The sequence below is a fragment of the Pseudochaenichthys georgianus genome, chromosome 12 (assembly GCF_902827115.2).
Source record: "Pseudochaenichthys georgianus chromosome 12, fPseGeo1.2, whole genome shotgun sequence".
In the NCBI taxonomy this organism is placed as follows: Eukaryota; Metazoa; Chordata; class Actinopteri; order Perciformes; family Channichthyidae; genus Pseudochaenichthys; species Pseudochaenichthys georgianus.
Window position 1 is genome coordinate 2,711,070 of NC_047514.1, and position 15,992 is coordinate 2,727,061.

At 40.6% G+C, this 15,992-nt stretch overlaps 1 protein-coding gene across 5 annotated transcripts in view; it reads right to left on the reverse strand.

Moving 5' to 3' along the window:
- Window positions 1–13,515: 13,515 nt before the first annotated feature.
- sh3bp2 (SH3-domain binding protein 2) overlaps window positions 13,516–15,992 on the reverse strand; it is a 30,695-nt gene continuing 28,218 nt past the window's right edge. For all 5 annotated transcript variants that reach the window (XM_034096004.2, XM_034096003.2, XM_034096002.2 and 2 more), the window contains exon 13: window positions 13,516–15,781. In XM_034096004.2, the coding sequence (XP_033951895.1) occupies window positions 15,644–15,781 (138 nt within the window). In that variant the 3' untranslated portion in view covers window positions 13,516–15,643. The remainder of the gene's footprint in view (window positions 15,782–15,992) is intronic.

The window sequence follows — 15,992 nt, forward strand, 5'->3', positions numbered from 1 at the left end:
GTGGACGGTAACGAGCAGCCCCGGTAACCGTTTATGTTAGTGGTACTACACTGATCAGGATTTTGATTCCCTCCTTCAGTAGCCTATAGGCTGCGTCTTGGAACAATGTTAACCCTTCACTATCCGCATGAAATAATAACATATAGGCAATACATATGTTATGTATAATAATAAAATGTATGGATGGATGTAGGTAGGCTAATAATAATAATAACAATCATAATAATAACAGCAACAAAAACAATAATAAGGACATCAATACTATGAATAATACTTGTATGAACAGTAGTCTAAATACATATTCTTAGTATTATTATTATTTACATAATATCATCAGTTGTATGCAGTCTACATTTAAAAAGACAACAAATAAACAAAATACAATAATAATATTTAGTATGTTATTATAATGAATACTAATAATAATGAAGAATAATTATATTTTGCAGATATATGTCTACACTCATTTGTTTTATGGTGGTTGGCTCAAATTGAAAATCAATACAACAAAATAGCAGCAATACAGTGTACTTTAGTGTTATTGCATTCTTACACTCCATTAGGTGTAAGAACAGGTGTACTGTACAGGTGAGGGGGGGGGGGGGGGGGGGGGTCAGGTGCCTGGAGGGTTAGGGTTAGAGGACATCTAGTGGACGTTTCAAGGATGGCAGGTCAGTGGAGAGAGAAAACAGAAAGGTGTGTATCACAGAGATATCTTTAAACATATTCCAGAAAGGATCAGTGGCGACTTGTCATTAGGGGCAGGTACAGGCACAGCCCCACCTAGTGTCAGCAGAAAGTAATGAAAATAATAATTCCAAAAATATGCAAAAAATAGATATGTTAAATATATTTTGAGATCATGTTTAGTCGTATGATTCGTCTGTACATTGCTGTTTTAGTCTGTGTTCTTCCAATTAGAGTCCACAGTGTGCCTATTGAGCAAGTACTTCCGGCATCTGCCACAGATGCCACTACTCCGTGGCATCTGTGGCAAGTACTTCCGGCATATGCCACTGATGCCACAACTTGCCGAGGCATCTGCCGCTGCTCAACGGGAGTTGCCACAAGATGCCAGAGTAAGAGAAGGTTTACTGTAGCTGCCACTCGCCTTCCGTGGCAAATGCTGCTATTTAAACCCGTATTTATCGTGTAAAATGTCGCTGTTTAGGCATGACTTTATCGAACTGATCAGTACACAGGACTGATGTGCGATCTCTATTTTTCAAAAAGATTATACATTATCATTTCTATTCAATTTGACTTGGAGCCTGGTTTGCTAAAATAAACAAACGTGCTATATTTATGATGGAATATTGGCGAGTGAGGGTTACAACGCCCTTGGCAATTGTCGCTTCTTCTTACTCTGGCATCTTGCGCTTGCTGTCTCTCAAAAATCTGCCACTTCCTTACAGAGCCCCCCCTCCAACACACACGGACGCGTGCACGTGCAAGTTTGTGCACAGATGGAAGGCTGACAGGCAGGTAGGCCTTCCAGTTATTTTAGCCGGGCCGGCTCAGATGATTGGTCGTGCTTTTTACGGTAGCCTATTACCACGGCTTCCACAGATGACATTTGTTCATGTATTTTTCGTCAAAGCACTTCAGATATTCATTGCTATCGGGATGTGAAGAGCATTCCATGGAATATAACAACAAGCGTATCTCGAGCCGGTTTCTCAAACTTACCATACCCCACCTTTAAAGGAATGGTATGCTCATGACACTCATTTTTTTAAAATTATCATCCGATAAAACAGACCAGTCTCTGCCAGTCTCTCTCTCTCTTTTTTTTTTTAATCCGATGACATTATCAGTGATTTTAAACTGATTATATACCGAAATAACATCAACACTGTGGGCGCCGCCATTTTCCGGACGTGACGCAATCCATGCGTTTGGTTTTCGAAGACACGTTGATCTCCATGTTATTTACTGTAGTTTCTCTATTCAAATATGCCTCACTGTATCGCGAAATATTGCCATAATTCGGATAGGAACAATCCACGGAATGCTCGGTTCCATCTGTTGCCAAAAGGTAAGCATAAGAAGTACATTCGGAGGCAGTGGCTAGCGAAATGTGGCCGGCCCGAACCGAGAGATTTACAGGCTCATGTATGCAGCGAACATTTCACATTTCCGGACGACTACTCTGAGAGTATGATCAAACATAACATGGGATTTAAAGAACAACCATTACTCAATGGAGATGCAGTACCATCGGTCTTTCTGGTGTCATCACCGACCAGGACACCAGTTCGGCCAGTAGAGAAATCGCCCTCTGCAAGTGTGAAGCGACGGAGGAGCAGAAGTAGTGCTCGGAGTAAGAATAAGGTATGTTATAGCGCATTTCCATTGCAGCGGCTAGCCCCGTTTTAACGTCCAGGCCAGGACAGTTTTTGGTGGCCTTTCCATATAGCGTAGTACCGGCTAGTGTGTATTTCCCCCCAGTTTTTCCGGCCCCATAAAATCGTGATTCTATGGCCAGGGACAACGAAGCTGAGTATGCTAAACTAGAGAGGGAATCGCTAGCAAGGGTGGTACTACATGCATACATATAGTATCGTATATAATCTTCCCATTATACACACATGCATTTCCAAACATTTGGACTACCTATGTTGCAAATGTATTATCTTTTCAATTTACACACGGCATCTATTGCACGTCTGTCCGTCCTGGGAGAGGGATCCCTCCTCTGTTGCTCTCCCTGAGGTTTCTCCCATGTTCCCTTTAAACTGGGGGTTTTCTTCGGAAGTTTTTCCTTGTACGATGTGAGGGTCTACGGACAGAGGGTGTCGTATTGTCATACTGATATGTATGGCTGAATTCCCCCATCCAATCTCTTCACATTGGTCAAAACTTGTTCCTCTGCTGACGAGTTCGAACTGAAATACTCCGTGTGTTGACAAAGTGAACGCATGGATGACGTCACGACCATCACGTGACTACTGAAAATGGCAAACATGGCGGCGGCCAGACGGAATATACAGGTCTTGATAAAAAAGAGCTATAAAATCATTATTTACCGGGGAATATCGCTGATTTCTTCAGGGTATGGTTTAAACATAACGTTTCACTAAATACTGAAGTTTTGATTAATTATCTAATGAGTGGACCATTCCTTTAAGTATGTGTGCCACGAAAAGTGTTGTGAAGAGAAGACGAGAGAGAGCAGCGTATAGCGATTAAAATCAGTAAAGCGGAAAGAAAATGAATGAAGTTGATGATCTACTTCAGTTTTGGTAAGTTCATCTTATGTCATATATGTTGTTGATCTTCTGTGTTTTGCCTATAGGCTATTGCTCTGTCTATCGGAACCATGGATAGCCACAGCTATTTGTTTACGTGTTCCAGAAAGCCCCAGAAGCTTATATATACACATCTGTTGTTTGTGCCCCACCACTTTTGAAAATATAAAAACACCACTGGAAAGGATACCTACATTTCTCCATCAGGTATAATCTTTTGTATCCAGCTGGGAAAAGGCACACTTACTAGAAGCTCATCAGTCAAAATGACACAATGACTGAAAGTGAAATGGCAACTAAAGAAGGAAAGTACCCAGCGGATCAATCACACCATATGTAACGTTTTTATTTTATTGCGGATCATTTTGTAAAAGCAGATGTCTAATTTTTCAAAAAGTGAATACCAAATCGTGCAACCAAATTCATCTCGTACACCCCCCCCCCCCGTCTGTCTGATGCAATATCTCCATATTTTGGTCAGCAAGCCTTTGGCTGCTTCAGATCGCTGTGTGCTGCCAGGTTTCAGAGGCTCTCCTCGGTTCTTATCAGAGGACTGAACATCATCTTCACTGATGGCTGGTGGCTGCTGAGCACCCCAAGGCTCCTTCTGTCCCAGATTTCTCAAATTCCCTAAAAAAAGGCTCCCACACAATCCATCATTCTGACTCTGTGTCTTCCTCACAACGCACGCACACAGATAGCAGATCTAATGGTTGGAATCCAGCCTCTCGTGAAATACAACTGTGGAAAGTCATTATTTGCAGGCTATCCAGCAGGAACCGGAACAGTGCAGATGACTTAAACGGGGTGTCAAACTCAATTTCATCGCGGGCCACATTAGAATTATGGTTGCACTCAAAGGGCCGGTGGTAACTTTAAGACTATATAAATATACATAGATAATAAATATAAAATAATGTATAATTTTACAATATTTCCTCTGCATTGGATTCTTATCGGATAGGGTAATAACTTTATAATTAACTACGTCTGAAAGCAGAAGTCTAGGGCAAATCATTGCAAGTCTCTTCAGTGCGCATGTCACAAAATGAGATGCATTGTGGGACATGTAGTTTATGGGCAACGTTCTCCTGTAAAGCGGCACGTAACATTATAATAAACTTATTATATTCTTTGCAAGCTCTTGTGGGCCACATAAAATGAAGTGGCGGGCCGGATTTGGCCCCCGGGCCTTGAGTTTGACACCCCTGACTTAAAGGATTAAAATCCATGATTTCAAAACTAAAGAATGATTTACAGATTTGAAAAGACAACAAGTAGGGTTTTCTGTTTTCCCATGGCAAAACATGATCATTTGTTATAAGGGGCAGGGTTGTTACACATTCAATTCATCAGTAGAATAATACAATTATGAAAGATTGACCCAAAAAAAACCAATAGGGAAAAGAACAAGACAAAAATAGGGATACAAATGTGGGACCCAGCCCATTGACAAATGTCCACTGGAGTGGTACAGAGGACATCCTGGGCTTTCCAGTGATATGCCATTGGTTAAAATTGCATGCTGGGAAGTTCCTCTTTATTTTCATCCAAAATGACTGGCATACCAAAAACAAAATGTTATAGAAGCAGGAGAAGTCAAATATTGTTGAATACTTGTTATTTTTAACATGGAAATCACGTGATCTTGTTTATTAACATGTGAGGAACTATATAATTAGTTCTGAAAGCAATTCAATAATTCAAGTTTTGAAATAACAGCTCTTTTATAAATGTCCATGTCCAAATGCAGGACCGTCTTCATGGACTTTATGACTCAATATTGTTGCAGGAGACGGAACTGAAGCAGACATTTCCTGTACCAGAAAGTTCAGGGAGATTCAGATGATGAGAGAGATGGAAATCTGAGACCAACACTGTGGAGAGTACAAGTCAGAGTGATCAAAACAAATAAATGGTGAAACAGACAGAGTTGTCTTTCTGGTTATTTATTGAAGCTTCAAATACAAAAACGCAATACAAAGTCACAGGTCCCACAGAGTGTAGGATAGTCTGCGTGAGTGTGCGCAGTACAATATAGTAGCAAAGCTTATATACAAGAAGGAGTGGGAAGTTCAGAAATCTGTCTTCACACAGTCACACATTGTTATTAGACACCTGGCCTTGAGCGGGAGATAGCATAACGGTTCTCAGAGTAGGGACGTTCTTGTGTGACTTTGTGTGAGTCTCACCCTCGTAGCCAAAGCAGCTCTGTGGCCTTGAAGCGCTTGGGAATAAACCCACAGTAGAGTATGAGAAGAAAACAGCCCATCTCAGGAAATGATATAGGTGTTTTACAATGTTTTGAGAAGCATTTGGTTTAAGCATATAAGGATATAATACAAATGTCCACTACATGAGAGAGATGAGGATTTCACACCTGGTATAGAAGAGGGTCAAGAAGAAGGGGGGGAGGTGCAGGAGGCTCCATGAGCGCACAGATAGATACATGGAGACAGATAGGGACGAGCTGGAAAGACATGTCCAAGAGGGGGGCAAGAGTAGCACGTGTGTCTTATTGTTGTTTTTATTTTAAGTGGAGCCATGACAAATGAGAGTTGCCTCAGGAATGCAAGCTTTGTTTCTGTGAGCAGGTCAAATGGAGACCACATCCATAAAACTAGTCAAGATGACCGACTGGAGTCAATGAGGTACTTTCCCACTACTTTGACTACAAAGTCTTTGAAGGTCTGGAAAGATTCACCAAAGACCAAACTAGTTTTTTATTTACCAAATAAACAGCAATGTTCAGATCAATGACTTATTTATGTTTTAAATAAAGGGGAATGTATTATTGTATTAATATCACTCTATAACCATAATACGTAAGTCTATCTGTTCATTTTGGTTGTCTTTTCAAACTAAAATGGTCCTGACGTCCTCTACTGTAACATTTAAAAATCAAATTAAATTAAAAAAGTCTAAATAACAAGATCTTTTTTTAACCCTAAATAGGTAGGGAATAAAAAATAAACAAGATTGGAACGTTTTTTTTCACAGATATATAATTTAAATAAAAATAGAAAAATACATAAAAGAAAGATATAAGAAAAAATGTTGTAATGTAAATGCAAATATATAAAGAAATATGGAAATAAACGAAAATACTTCTTATATTTTGTTATTTGTCTTTATATTTCCACATGTATTTTCTCATTCCTCTAGTTTGATTTATTTTTTTAGTATATTAGACTTTCTGTTGGGAAAAATACAAGTTGCTTTCCCATGCGTGGGTTTTCTTTTCTGATAGACATGCCACTGTGTATGACCTTGCACTGTGTATGACCTTGCACTGCGTGTGACCTTGCACTGTATGACTTTGCACTGTGTGTGACCTTGCACTGTATGACTTTGCACTGTGTGTGACCTTGCACTGTGTATGACCTTGCACTGCGTGTGACCTTGCACTGTGTCTGACCTTGCACTGCGTATGACCTTGCACTGCGTGTGACCTTGCACTGCGTATGACCTTGCACTGCGTGTGACCTTGCCCTGCGTGTGACCTTGCACTGCGTGTGACCTTGCACTGTGTCTGACCTTGCACTGTGTGTGACCTTGCCCTGCGTGTGACCTTGCACTGCGTGTGACCTTGCAGCTACTTCTCCTCACCTCTTCGAGGGGCAAAGAGCAGCATCGGCGTGATGAGAATCCTCTCCAGAGGTGTCCAGACACCTGCTGACGCCAAACCGATTTACCACTTTGTTTGTTACCTCCTCACTTTGGACTATATACGCTTGATGTTACTCCCTGCTTCTTTGAGCAGCACCTCATGTGTGTGAGTTGAACCATATCCTTGTATGTGACTTAACTCTAACTATTTTCCTAACACTTTCAGATGTGTTTTTCCCTTGACGCTTGACTTCAGGGTTAAACAATTAACGATAGAAGTATCCTGTTAGCACACTGAGATACCCATTTTAAAAAATGCTTTCAAATAAACCCCCCTCCGCACACCACTATGTAGCCAGTCTGCGGCGCTGCAAACTGAGAGGTTGAATTTGAAAGGCTAATTTATGTGTGCGCTGTCAATGATCTCTAATTGAACATGGCACACACATGTCACTGCATGGCGTCATCCTGCACACAACCTGATCTCACCAGAATGCGTGACTCCACCACGACTCCTTAACACCACAATGCGTGGTGGAGTCACGAACTTTGTTACATTTGCGTGTCGGCACCACGCAAACAACCCCAATGTAAAGTGAATGAGGCTCCTTTGTCGTGGTGCACACACGCATTTCTACAACGTGCATTGTGTGTAATGCAACTGTTATTTTTATTAAATTAGTTTGTTTTTAAGGAAGGCCAGAGCTTCAGCTGTGTCAAATAGATTGTTCCCTTTAGTTAACGTTATTTAAAAGATAATGATCATGTCTTGTATTACGAGCGTCCATTCCCATTGGATAACGGAGAATTTTACACCCGGAAGTAAGTAGCCTATTCTCCTTACTGTCGATTGATTTTACAGTGATATCTGCACTACTCATCGACTAAAAAACACCAAATTGTCCTTGTTAATTACACAACATTGATTGGTTTGAATTGTGTGCAATGCTTTTGTATTTTCCCTCTTCGATTCGGAGAAACAAATATTTTTTCGGAGTTTTTGGACGGCAGAAGACACTACACTACCCAGAATCCTCAGCTATCGTTTGGGACTACACCATGAACCCCGTGATCAGTCCTCAAGTTCTTTGATTGGTTGACCTCCAACTGCATTCCATATGAAAAAAAACGTTTCGTAAAAGAGAAAATCATACTTTCTTCAGCAGTGCTTGCTTTACTCTTTGATAGTCATCACATGAATGCATTGTAATAAATGATTTGGCTGCATTAAATATTACACATCTGTCTTAGTTCTTTATTTATCTACAGAGATCGGGCATCAGAATACACCGGAAACTATTATTTTACCGTTCTGTTTTAATTTCACAATAAAGTTAGTAGTAATATTTTGTTTTGATATTATTGTTTTTTATTAACTACTAGACGACTGGGTCATGTTAAGACCATCTTTTCTGTGTTGCTATGGGTTTTTCCCATCGCTTTTGTGTTACAAATATCAAAACAATAACAAAATAATATTCGTCGTAAACTAAACTGGAAACAGCAGTATATTTTATTTTGTTAACACTGTAAACTTGACAGCCTTTTAACCCAAACCACCTACTGGTTGAAGCACGTTATTACATGTTTAGAGTAATTGCAATGCAGGAAGATTGTGTTGCTTTTTAATGACTGTTTAAAATGCCTTTTTCTTAATGTCTTTCATTTTTGTAACGCACTTTTGAATGTGTTATATTTTATGAAAACATTCAAATATTAAGAGTACATACAAAATAGTGGGAAAGTAGAAGGTCAATTATATAAATATAGAATAGAAAATATCAAGAAGATACTCAAATGATATCTAGAGTAAAACAGTTTAGTGCCTGATAGGAGGATGTGCAAAACAGACAAACTAATAAGGCTTTATTTAAAGAAATGTGCAGAATACAACAGTGTAATGGTGGAAGTATACACACATTGATAGATGTCTTGTAATGCACTGTTGATGAACCTGTGACCCAAGTTGTTCATTCATTGCATAACTACACTGTTGTGTATATGATATGTCAATAAACCTTAGAAAATCTTGAAATCTTGAAAGGGATGTGCAAAATAGCAATTATATACAGTCTTTAATGAACTATTAGAGAATAACGAGTAATGAATATGCTTTAAACGGATCTGCAGATAAATATTTAGTCTTCTCAAGCAACCAACTATCAAATATCTCGCCTGATTGTTGGCACTTGACAATCACCTTCACTGAATTTCATTCAGGTGTAACTAAAGTCTGATTTAAGGGTTGTTTATATTTCACATCATTAATCCAAATCTGTAAAGTAACTAAAATAAATGTAGTGGATTAAAAATACCAGGTTAACCTTAAAGAAAGCCCTCAGGATTATAAAAGACCACCATCACCCCAGCCACAAACGGTTCTGTCTGCTGCAGTCTGGCAGGCGGTACCGCAGCATCCGGACTAAAACCACCAGACACAGAGACAGCTTCATCCCACAGGCCAGAAGACTATTAAACACCTGAACTTAGAAATAACATTCATCTGGCTGCTACTTAGAAATTATTTATCTAATATATCATATTCCAATCACTTGTATATAGACTCTTATTGCACTATTTCACTATTTTTTCTGTGCATCTGTTTTATTGCGTAGCAGCACTGTTGGAGGAGCCTGTGACCTAAGGGGGGGAGGGGGGTAGGACACGTTCGATTCCTGTTTTGAATAGTGTGCCGTCGATGGGTTTCATTCCATTTCAAAGTCCTTTTGGACGTTCTGTGTAAACGTCGCGCATCCAATCACAGAGGTTGAGGACTGATCACGGGGTTTGTCAAGCTAAGCACATGGTGTAGTCCCAAACGATAGCTGAGGATTCTGGGTAGTGTAGTGTCTTTTGCCGTCCAAAAACTCCGAAAATATATTTGTTTCTCCGAATCGAAGGGGGAAAATACAAAAGCATTGCACACAATTCAAACCAATCAATGTTGTGTAATTAAGGACAATTTGGTGTTTTTTAGTCGATGAGTAGTGCAGATATCACTGTAAAATCAATCGACAGTAAGGGGAATAGGCTACTTACTTCCGGGTGTAAAATTCTCCGTTATCCAATGGGAATGGACGCTCGTAATACAATACAGGGGACATGATCATTATCTTTTAAATAACGTTAACTGAAGGGAACAATCTATTTGACACAGCTGAAGCTCTGGCCTTCCTTAAAAACTAACTAATTTAATAAAAATAACAGTTGCATTACACACAATGCACGTTGTAGAAATGCGTGTGTGCACCACGACAAAGGAGCCTCATTCACTTTACATTGGGGTTGTTTGCGTGGTGCCGACACGCAAATGTAACAAAGTTCGTGACTCCACCACGCATTGTGGTGTTAAGGAGTCGTGGTGGAGTCACGCATTCTGGTGAGATCAGGTTGCCTGCACACCACCCACAATGCACATGTACAGCACCAGATCGCTCCATTTAAGCCACATCCCCACACGCGCGTTATACACACTCCAAAATCAAAAACTAGTCATAGTTCTTCTAGCCTGTAGTGCCATTTATCAATCTAGATCAGGGGTGTCAAACTCAATTTCATTGCGGGCCACATTCGCATTTTGGTTGCACTCAAAGGGCCGGTTGTAACTTTAAGACTATATAAAAATACGTATATAAATATTTAACATATATAAAATAATGTATTATATTACATTATTGGCTCTGCATTGGATTATTATCGGATAGGGTAATATCTTCATAATTAACTACGTCTGAAAGCAGAAGTCTAGGGCAAATAATTGTAAGTCTCTTCAGTGAGAATGTCACAAAATGATTTAAAAAGAAAAGCCAAATTCTGAGAAAAAAGTCAAATTTGAGATGCATTGTGGGACATGGAGTTTATGGGCAATGTGCCTCCGTAAAGTAGCATGTAACCGTATAATAAACATATTTTTTGCAAGCTCTCGTGGGGCCACATAAAATGAAGTCGCGGGCCGGATTTGGCCCCCGGGCCTTGAGTTTGACACCCCTGATCTAGATAGTCTGGTGTGAGATGCCAAGTGTATATTGAGATGTATGCCTTCCCTCCAAAACAAATGGAACTTCATGGCACTGGGCTGTTGGTTCTCAAAGCAGCCGAAATGTGTCTTTACAGAAATCATGACCAGGTTACACAAGAACTCACAGAGCTTACGGAGACGATTTCAAGGTGGGAACTATTTTCTTTCTGCTGCCCACTAGCTGTACAGTAGCACAATGCAACATAAATGTTCTCATGGGCGAGAGGCTTATACTTTATACAAGGACAATCCAGAATGAGCGGGGACAGGAAACGAGGAACTGCAACAGAACGAACCATATCGCGGAAAAATGTACAACAAAGTGACAAAGAACACAATGGAAGACAAGGACAACACCATGTAATGCTGATTCCCCCCTTAACCTGTTTATCCAATGGCAGAGGGATAAGATGGTTTCCATGCAACAAGCTATTTAATGTTCTTATAATACACAGATTCTGCTTTTGCTAAGGCTACATATTAGAGTTAAAGCTTCACACCAATGACTTGGACGTGTTTATTGTGTCACGCTGGTCCATGCAGAGTCTCTCACAGCTGGCCCGCAGAGAGAGAAATGTTAAGGAAGCTTCCAGCAGTTCAATGAAACCGCAGCTATACAGTCGGTTATATAAAAACAAGCGAGACAGAGATCCAGTTAGAACAAAGACGGGGGAAGGAACTCGGCTACAGATGGTTCATAAAACAAGGCCCACGCGGCGTTTTCATCTTCATCTCATCGTGGATCACATGTGTCTCTCTGTGCGTTGAAGTCCAGCAGAGAAGCGTCACTTGTGAAGCGGAGGACTGCACACAGCCCGCAGACACACACACCTCCTCAGAGCAAGCAGCTGTGTCCTCATCTCACCAGGAAGCAGCGGAGCCTCTCACCACCGGCTGAACGCTGATACTTAATCATGGCCAGATCTGGGTCAGATTTCTGAAGATGTGTGTGGCCAAAGGGGGAGTCTCTCTCTCTCTGGAGGAGAGCTGCTCGTCCACTTTCTCTAGATGTTCTGCTTCCTCAGCCTTAGTGAAGGTGGCACAGAAAGGAAAGGGAGATCTGCCGTGACTTAAAGGTCACCTATTATGCCAAATCCACTTCTTCATGTCTCTTCTACATCAACGTGTGTCCCCTCTTCTTCATGTCTCTTCTACATCAACGTGTGTCCCCTCTTCTTCATGTCTCTTCTACATCAACATGTGTCCCCTCTTCTTCATGTCTCTGCTACATCAACATGTGTCCCCTCTTCTTCGTGTCTCTTCTACATCAACGTGTGTCCCCTCTTCTTCGTGTCTCTTCTACATCAACATGTGGCCCCTCTTCTTCATGTCTCTTCTACATCAACATGTGTCCCCTCTTCTCCATGTCTCTTCTACATCAACATGTGTCCCCTCTTCTCCATGTCTCTTCTACATCAACATGTGTCCCCTCTTCTTCATGTCTCTTCTACATCAACATGTGTCCCCTCTTCTTCATGTCTCTTCTACATCAACATGTGGCCCCTCTTCTTCATGTATCTTCTACATCAACATGTGTCCCCTCTTCTTCATGTCTCTTCTACATCAACATGTGTCCCCTCTTCTTCATGTCTCTGCTACATCAACATGTGTCCCCTCTTCTTCATGTCTCTTCTACATCAACATGTGTCCCCTCTTCTTCATGTCTCTTCTACATCAACATGTGTCCCCTCTTCTTCATGTCTCTTCTACATCAACATGTGTCCCCTCTTCTCCATGTCTCTTCTACATCAACATGTGTCCCCTCTTCTTCATGTCTCTTCTACATCAACATGTGTCCCCTCTTCTTCATGTCTCTTCTACATCAACATGTGTCCCCTCTTCTCCATGTCTCTTCTACATCAACATGTGTCCCCTCTTCTTCATGTCTCTTCTACATCAACATGTGTCCCCTCTGTGGAAAGAGACTCTGAAAGTTTCAGGAACAAAGATTCTCTCTCTTTTTGATCCATTTCTATAAAAACCTGTCTGAAAATCAGCTGATCAGATTTTGGACACTTTATGATGTCATAACGATGTTTTGTCTTGTGTGACCATTAGCCAATCAGCAACCAAGGTAACCCCCCCCCCCCCCTTATCACTTGAATCTCCTCCTAGAGCACCATTGAGTTCTTTGTAACCAAATGTCTCTCAGAGGGGCGTGGGGAGGGGCTCCTTATTTTCATCTGAAGTAACAGACAGGGAATCAGCACTTTGGAAACAGGGCTGAAACAGAGGGGATTATGGGTAATGCTGCAATGATCTGTTTGGTGTTTGGAGCCAAACACTTCAGACATGTTTTGTATATATCTGAGAGCTGTGATATATTGATGAAAAACAGTATAATAGGGACCTTCGATACCTCACCAGAATGGTTCCTCTCGTAAAAAATGATTTACAGTGTGGATATCTTTTACATGATTGGTACTAAAATATTTAAAAGTGATATATTTCTGTGGCTGTCAGGTAGTAAAAGGTCGCCTTTCATGTATCCATGGGCACTATTATGAACCCCATGGATGTATAAAGAGAAAGGGATAAGAGAGCCATGGATGATTCCTTAAACCTGTGACTTTCTCTTCCTCACTACTCACAAAGCTGCAACCTCAGAGTAAAACAAAAACAGCAATGAAAGAAGGCTTTGAGTAATCCTTTATACATTCTCATACACATATTTCTGTATAAAATAATCTTTTTACATTTGTACACACATGTTTGTACAGTACATACAGCATTTACATATAAATATAGATTGATTTACAGCATTAAAGTCAGTGCTGTTCTCACATATTAATACAGAATGTGAACATTTTTGCATTTGAGAAACAATTCCTAATGTTCACTGACGTTTAGCACCACTCGCCTGGTCCTATTTCTTGTTAATCAGTGAGACAATTGATTACAGTTATTTAGCTACACACCTGGAGCTTGTTTATATTAATACCTGATTGATAAGAGGCGTAAAGTCTGGACAAGAGGCGTTAGATTTGTGAAATATGAAGACATTGGTGCCCTTCTATTCATGCCTTTGAAACAGGAGGGTTCTTTGTCTATTTGGGATGACACGTCTTGAGTAATTTGGTCCAGAAAGTGATTTGAATCCTATTATATCAGGTTTGACATTAAGCATTGGTCAAAACTGTAATTTCGACTTTTTCCCAACAGACTGAAACATTCCTCTCGGACTGCCCCAATGTCATACTTGATATTTTCATGTTTTCTTGCATAAAAAAATGCTTTAAAATCATGGCTAATCATTGAAATACTGAGAAAAGTAGCAACAACATGGCATTTAAAGGGATAAGATTCGGGAAATCAATGAATATTTGGTACTCTTATGCCAACATGTATGTCCTCTAAAGACATTAGAGGACATGTCTGTTACAAGTCACAAATGTTCAGCTTCAGAGGGGTGATCAGAGGTCATTTTCCCCCACAATCCTCCACAGACATGAACACAAGTTGAGCTTTATGACAAAGATACTGCCTGGAAGTCAGTCCTGTTCAAACATAATCCAGAGCTTCTAATTTGTTCTCGATAAGAAACATATCTGACATAGAAAAACCGAATTATAGATTATATAAATAATATATATGTTTTTCTATGCTGCAATGTTGATTTGATATAATTGTCCTTAAAAATACAACAAAAGCACATGACTCGACCTCTTCCTGTATGGATGATCTCACTGTGTCACAAACATTAACACCTTTGCAGTCGTGTGAGCTCTGGCACTTCATCTGGCCGCTAAAATAGGTCACCCAAGCAAGGACTTGACTTGTTGTGCTGCAAGTGTTGGCGGAGTCCCACATGAACCTGAATGGATGAATAGTTGTCACTTGGTGTCACAGCGCCCCTCTGTGGACAAAACACATAACACCCGTCTGCCTGACACTGGCTCTGGATTGTGCTTCATCACTTTACTGTTCACATCAACTGTTTAGGTTCATGTATCTACAGCATAACTCAAATCCTTCTTTTAAAAAGGTATACTTCAGCCACAATCATGATGAGTTGTTCACTGATTACCTCCCTGTGAACAAGATATCAAAACATCCATTTACAAACTCTACAACTCTTGCAGTATTCTCCAAGTTTCATGGATTCGCACTACTTCCCAAATACACTTTCAGAAAATAAACTTTCTTTAGTTCCTATTTGAGACACTTTTCTTGAAAGAGGCTCTTGGTTTGGCATGCTTAGGACTCGTCCATTCAAGTCCCAAGTGTTTTAAATATAAAGGATTTATTGATAAAAATAAGCAAATTAATGGAGAGTTTGTAAATGTGTGGTTTTAATTGTTGGAGGATTCTTTCTGTAATTAAACAATGCTGCCATTTAATTCCATCCAACATTTTTATCTGGTTTTGGACTCTAATTAAAAAGGCTTGCGAGATACCAGGTGAGTTATTGATGTATAAAATGTAAAAGATTCCTCTACAACATAATTGACAGTAAGTCTTGTTTTCAGTGCACAAAAGAGGGTTACTGTAGGATAGCTGTGCTCAGCTAAGAGTCTAGTTTATGCTAAAGTACATTAAATAATGTTCCGTTGACAATCCTTGCTGTCCGTGCAGTCCGTTTCAGAAAGTACTGTCCTTCGTTCTCAATGTGAAGCTGATGGAGTCTTCTGCTGCGACACCCAGTCTTCTCCACTGAACAGCGAGAGGTATGATCTGACACTTATTCCATCTGTGAGAGCGAGTTTATCTCCATTGTCAGAGACGGATTTCCCTGGCTGAGCCTCCTCTGGTGGATCAGAGTGGGTCAGGGGCCCAGGGTCTTTGTGAAGGGCTTCTGCAGGCACAGGGAGCCGTGGTGAGGCAGGGGGTGGCTGTAGTAGTGTTTGATCACCGCTGACAGCGTAGGGAAGGGGGCGTCAGCGTCCAGGTACACGCTGTCCTCCTGGAGACACACCCACAGTGAACAGGAGACTTAATACTATGAACGTCACATTACTATTCTGCATTATTTAAAGGTCCCCTCTGTTTCAGCCCTGTTTCCAAAGTGCTGATTCTCTGTCTGTTACTTTAGATGAAAACAAGGAGCCCCTCCCCACGCCCCTCTGAGAGACATTTGGTTACAAAGAACTCAATGGTGCTCTCGGAGGAGATTC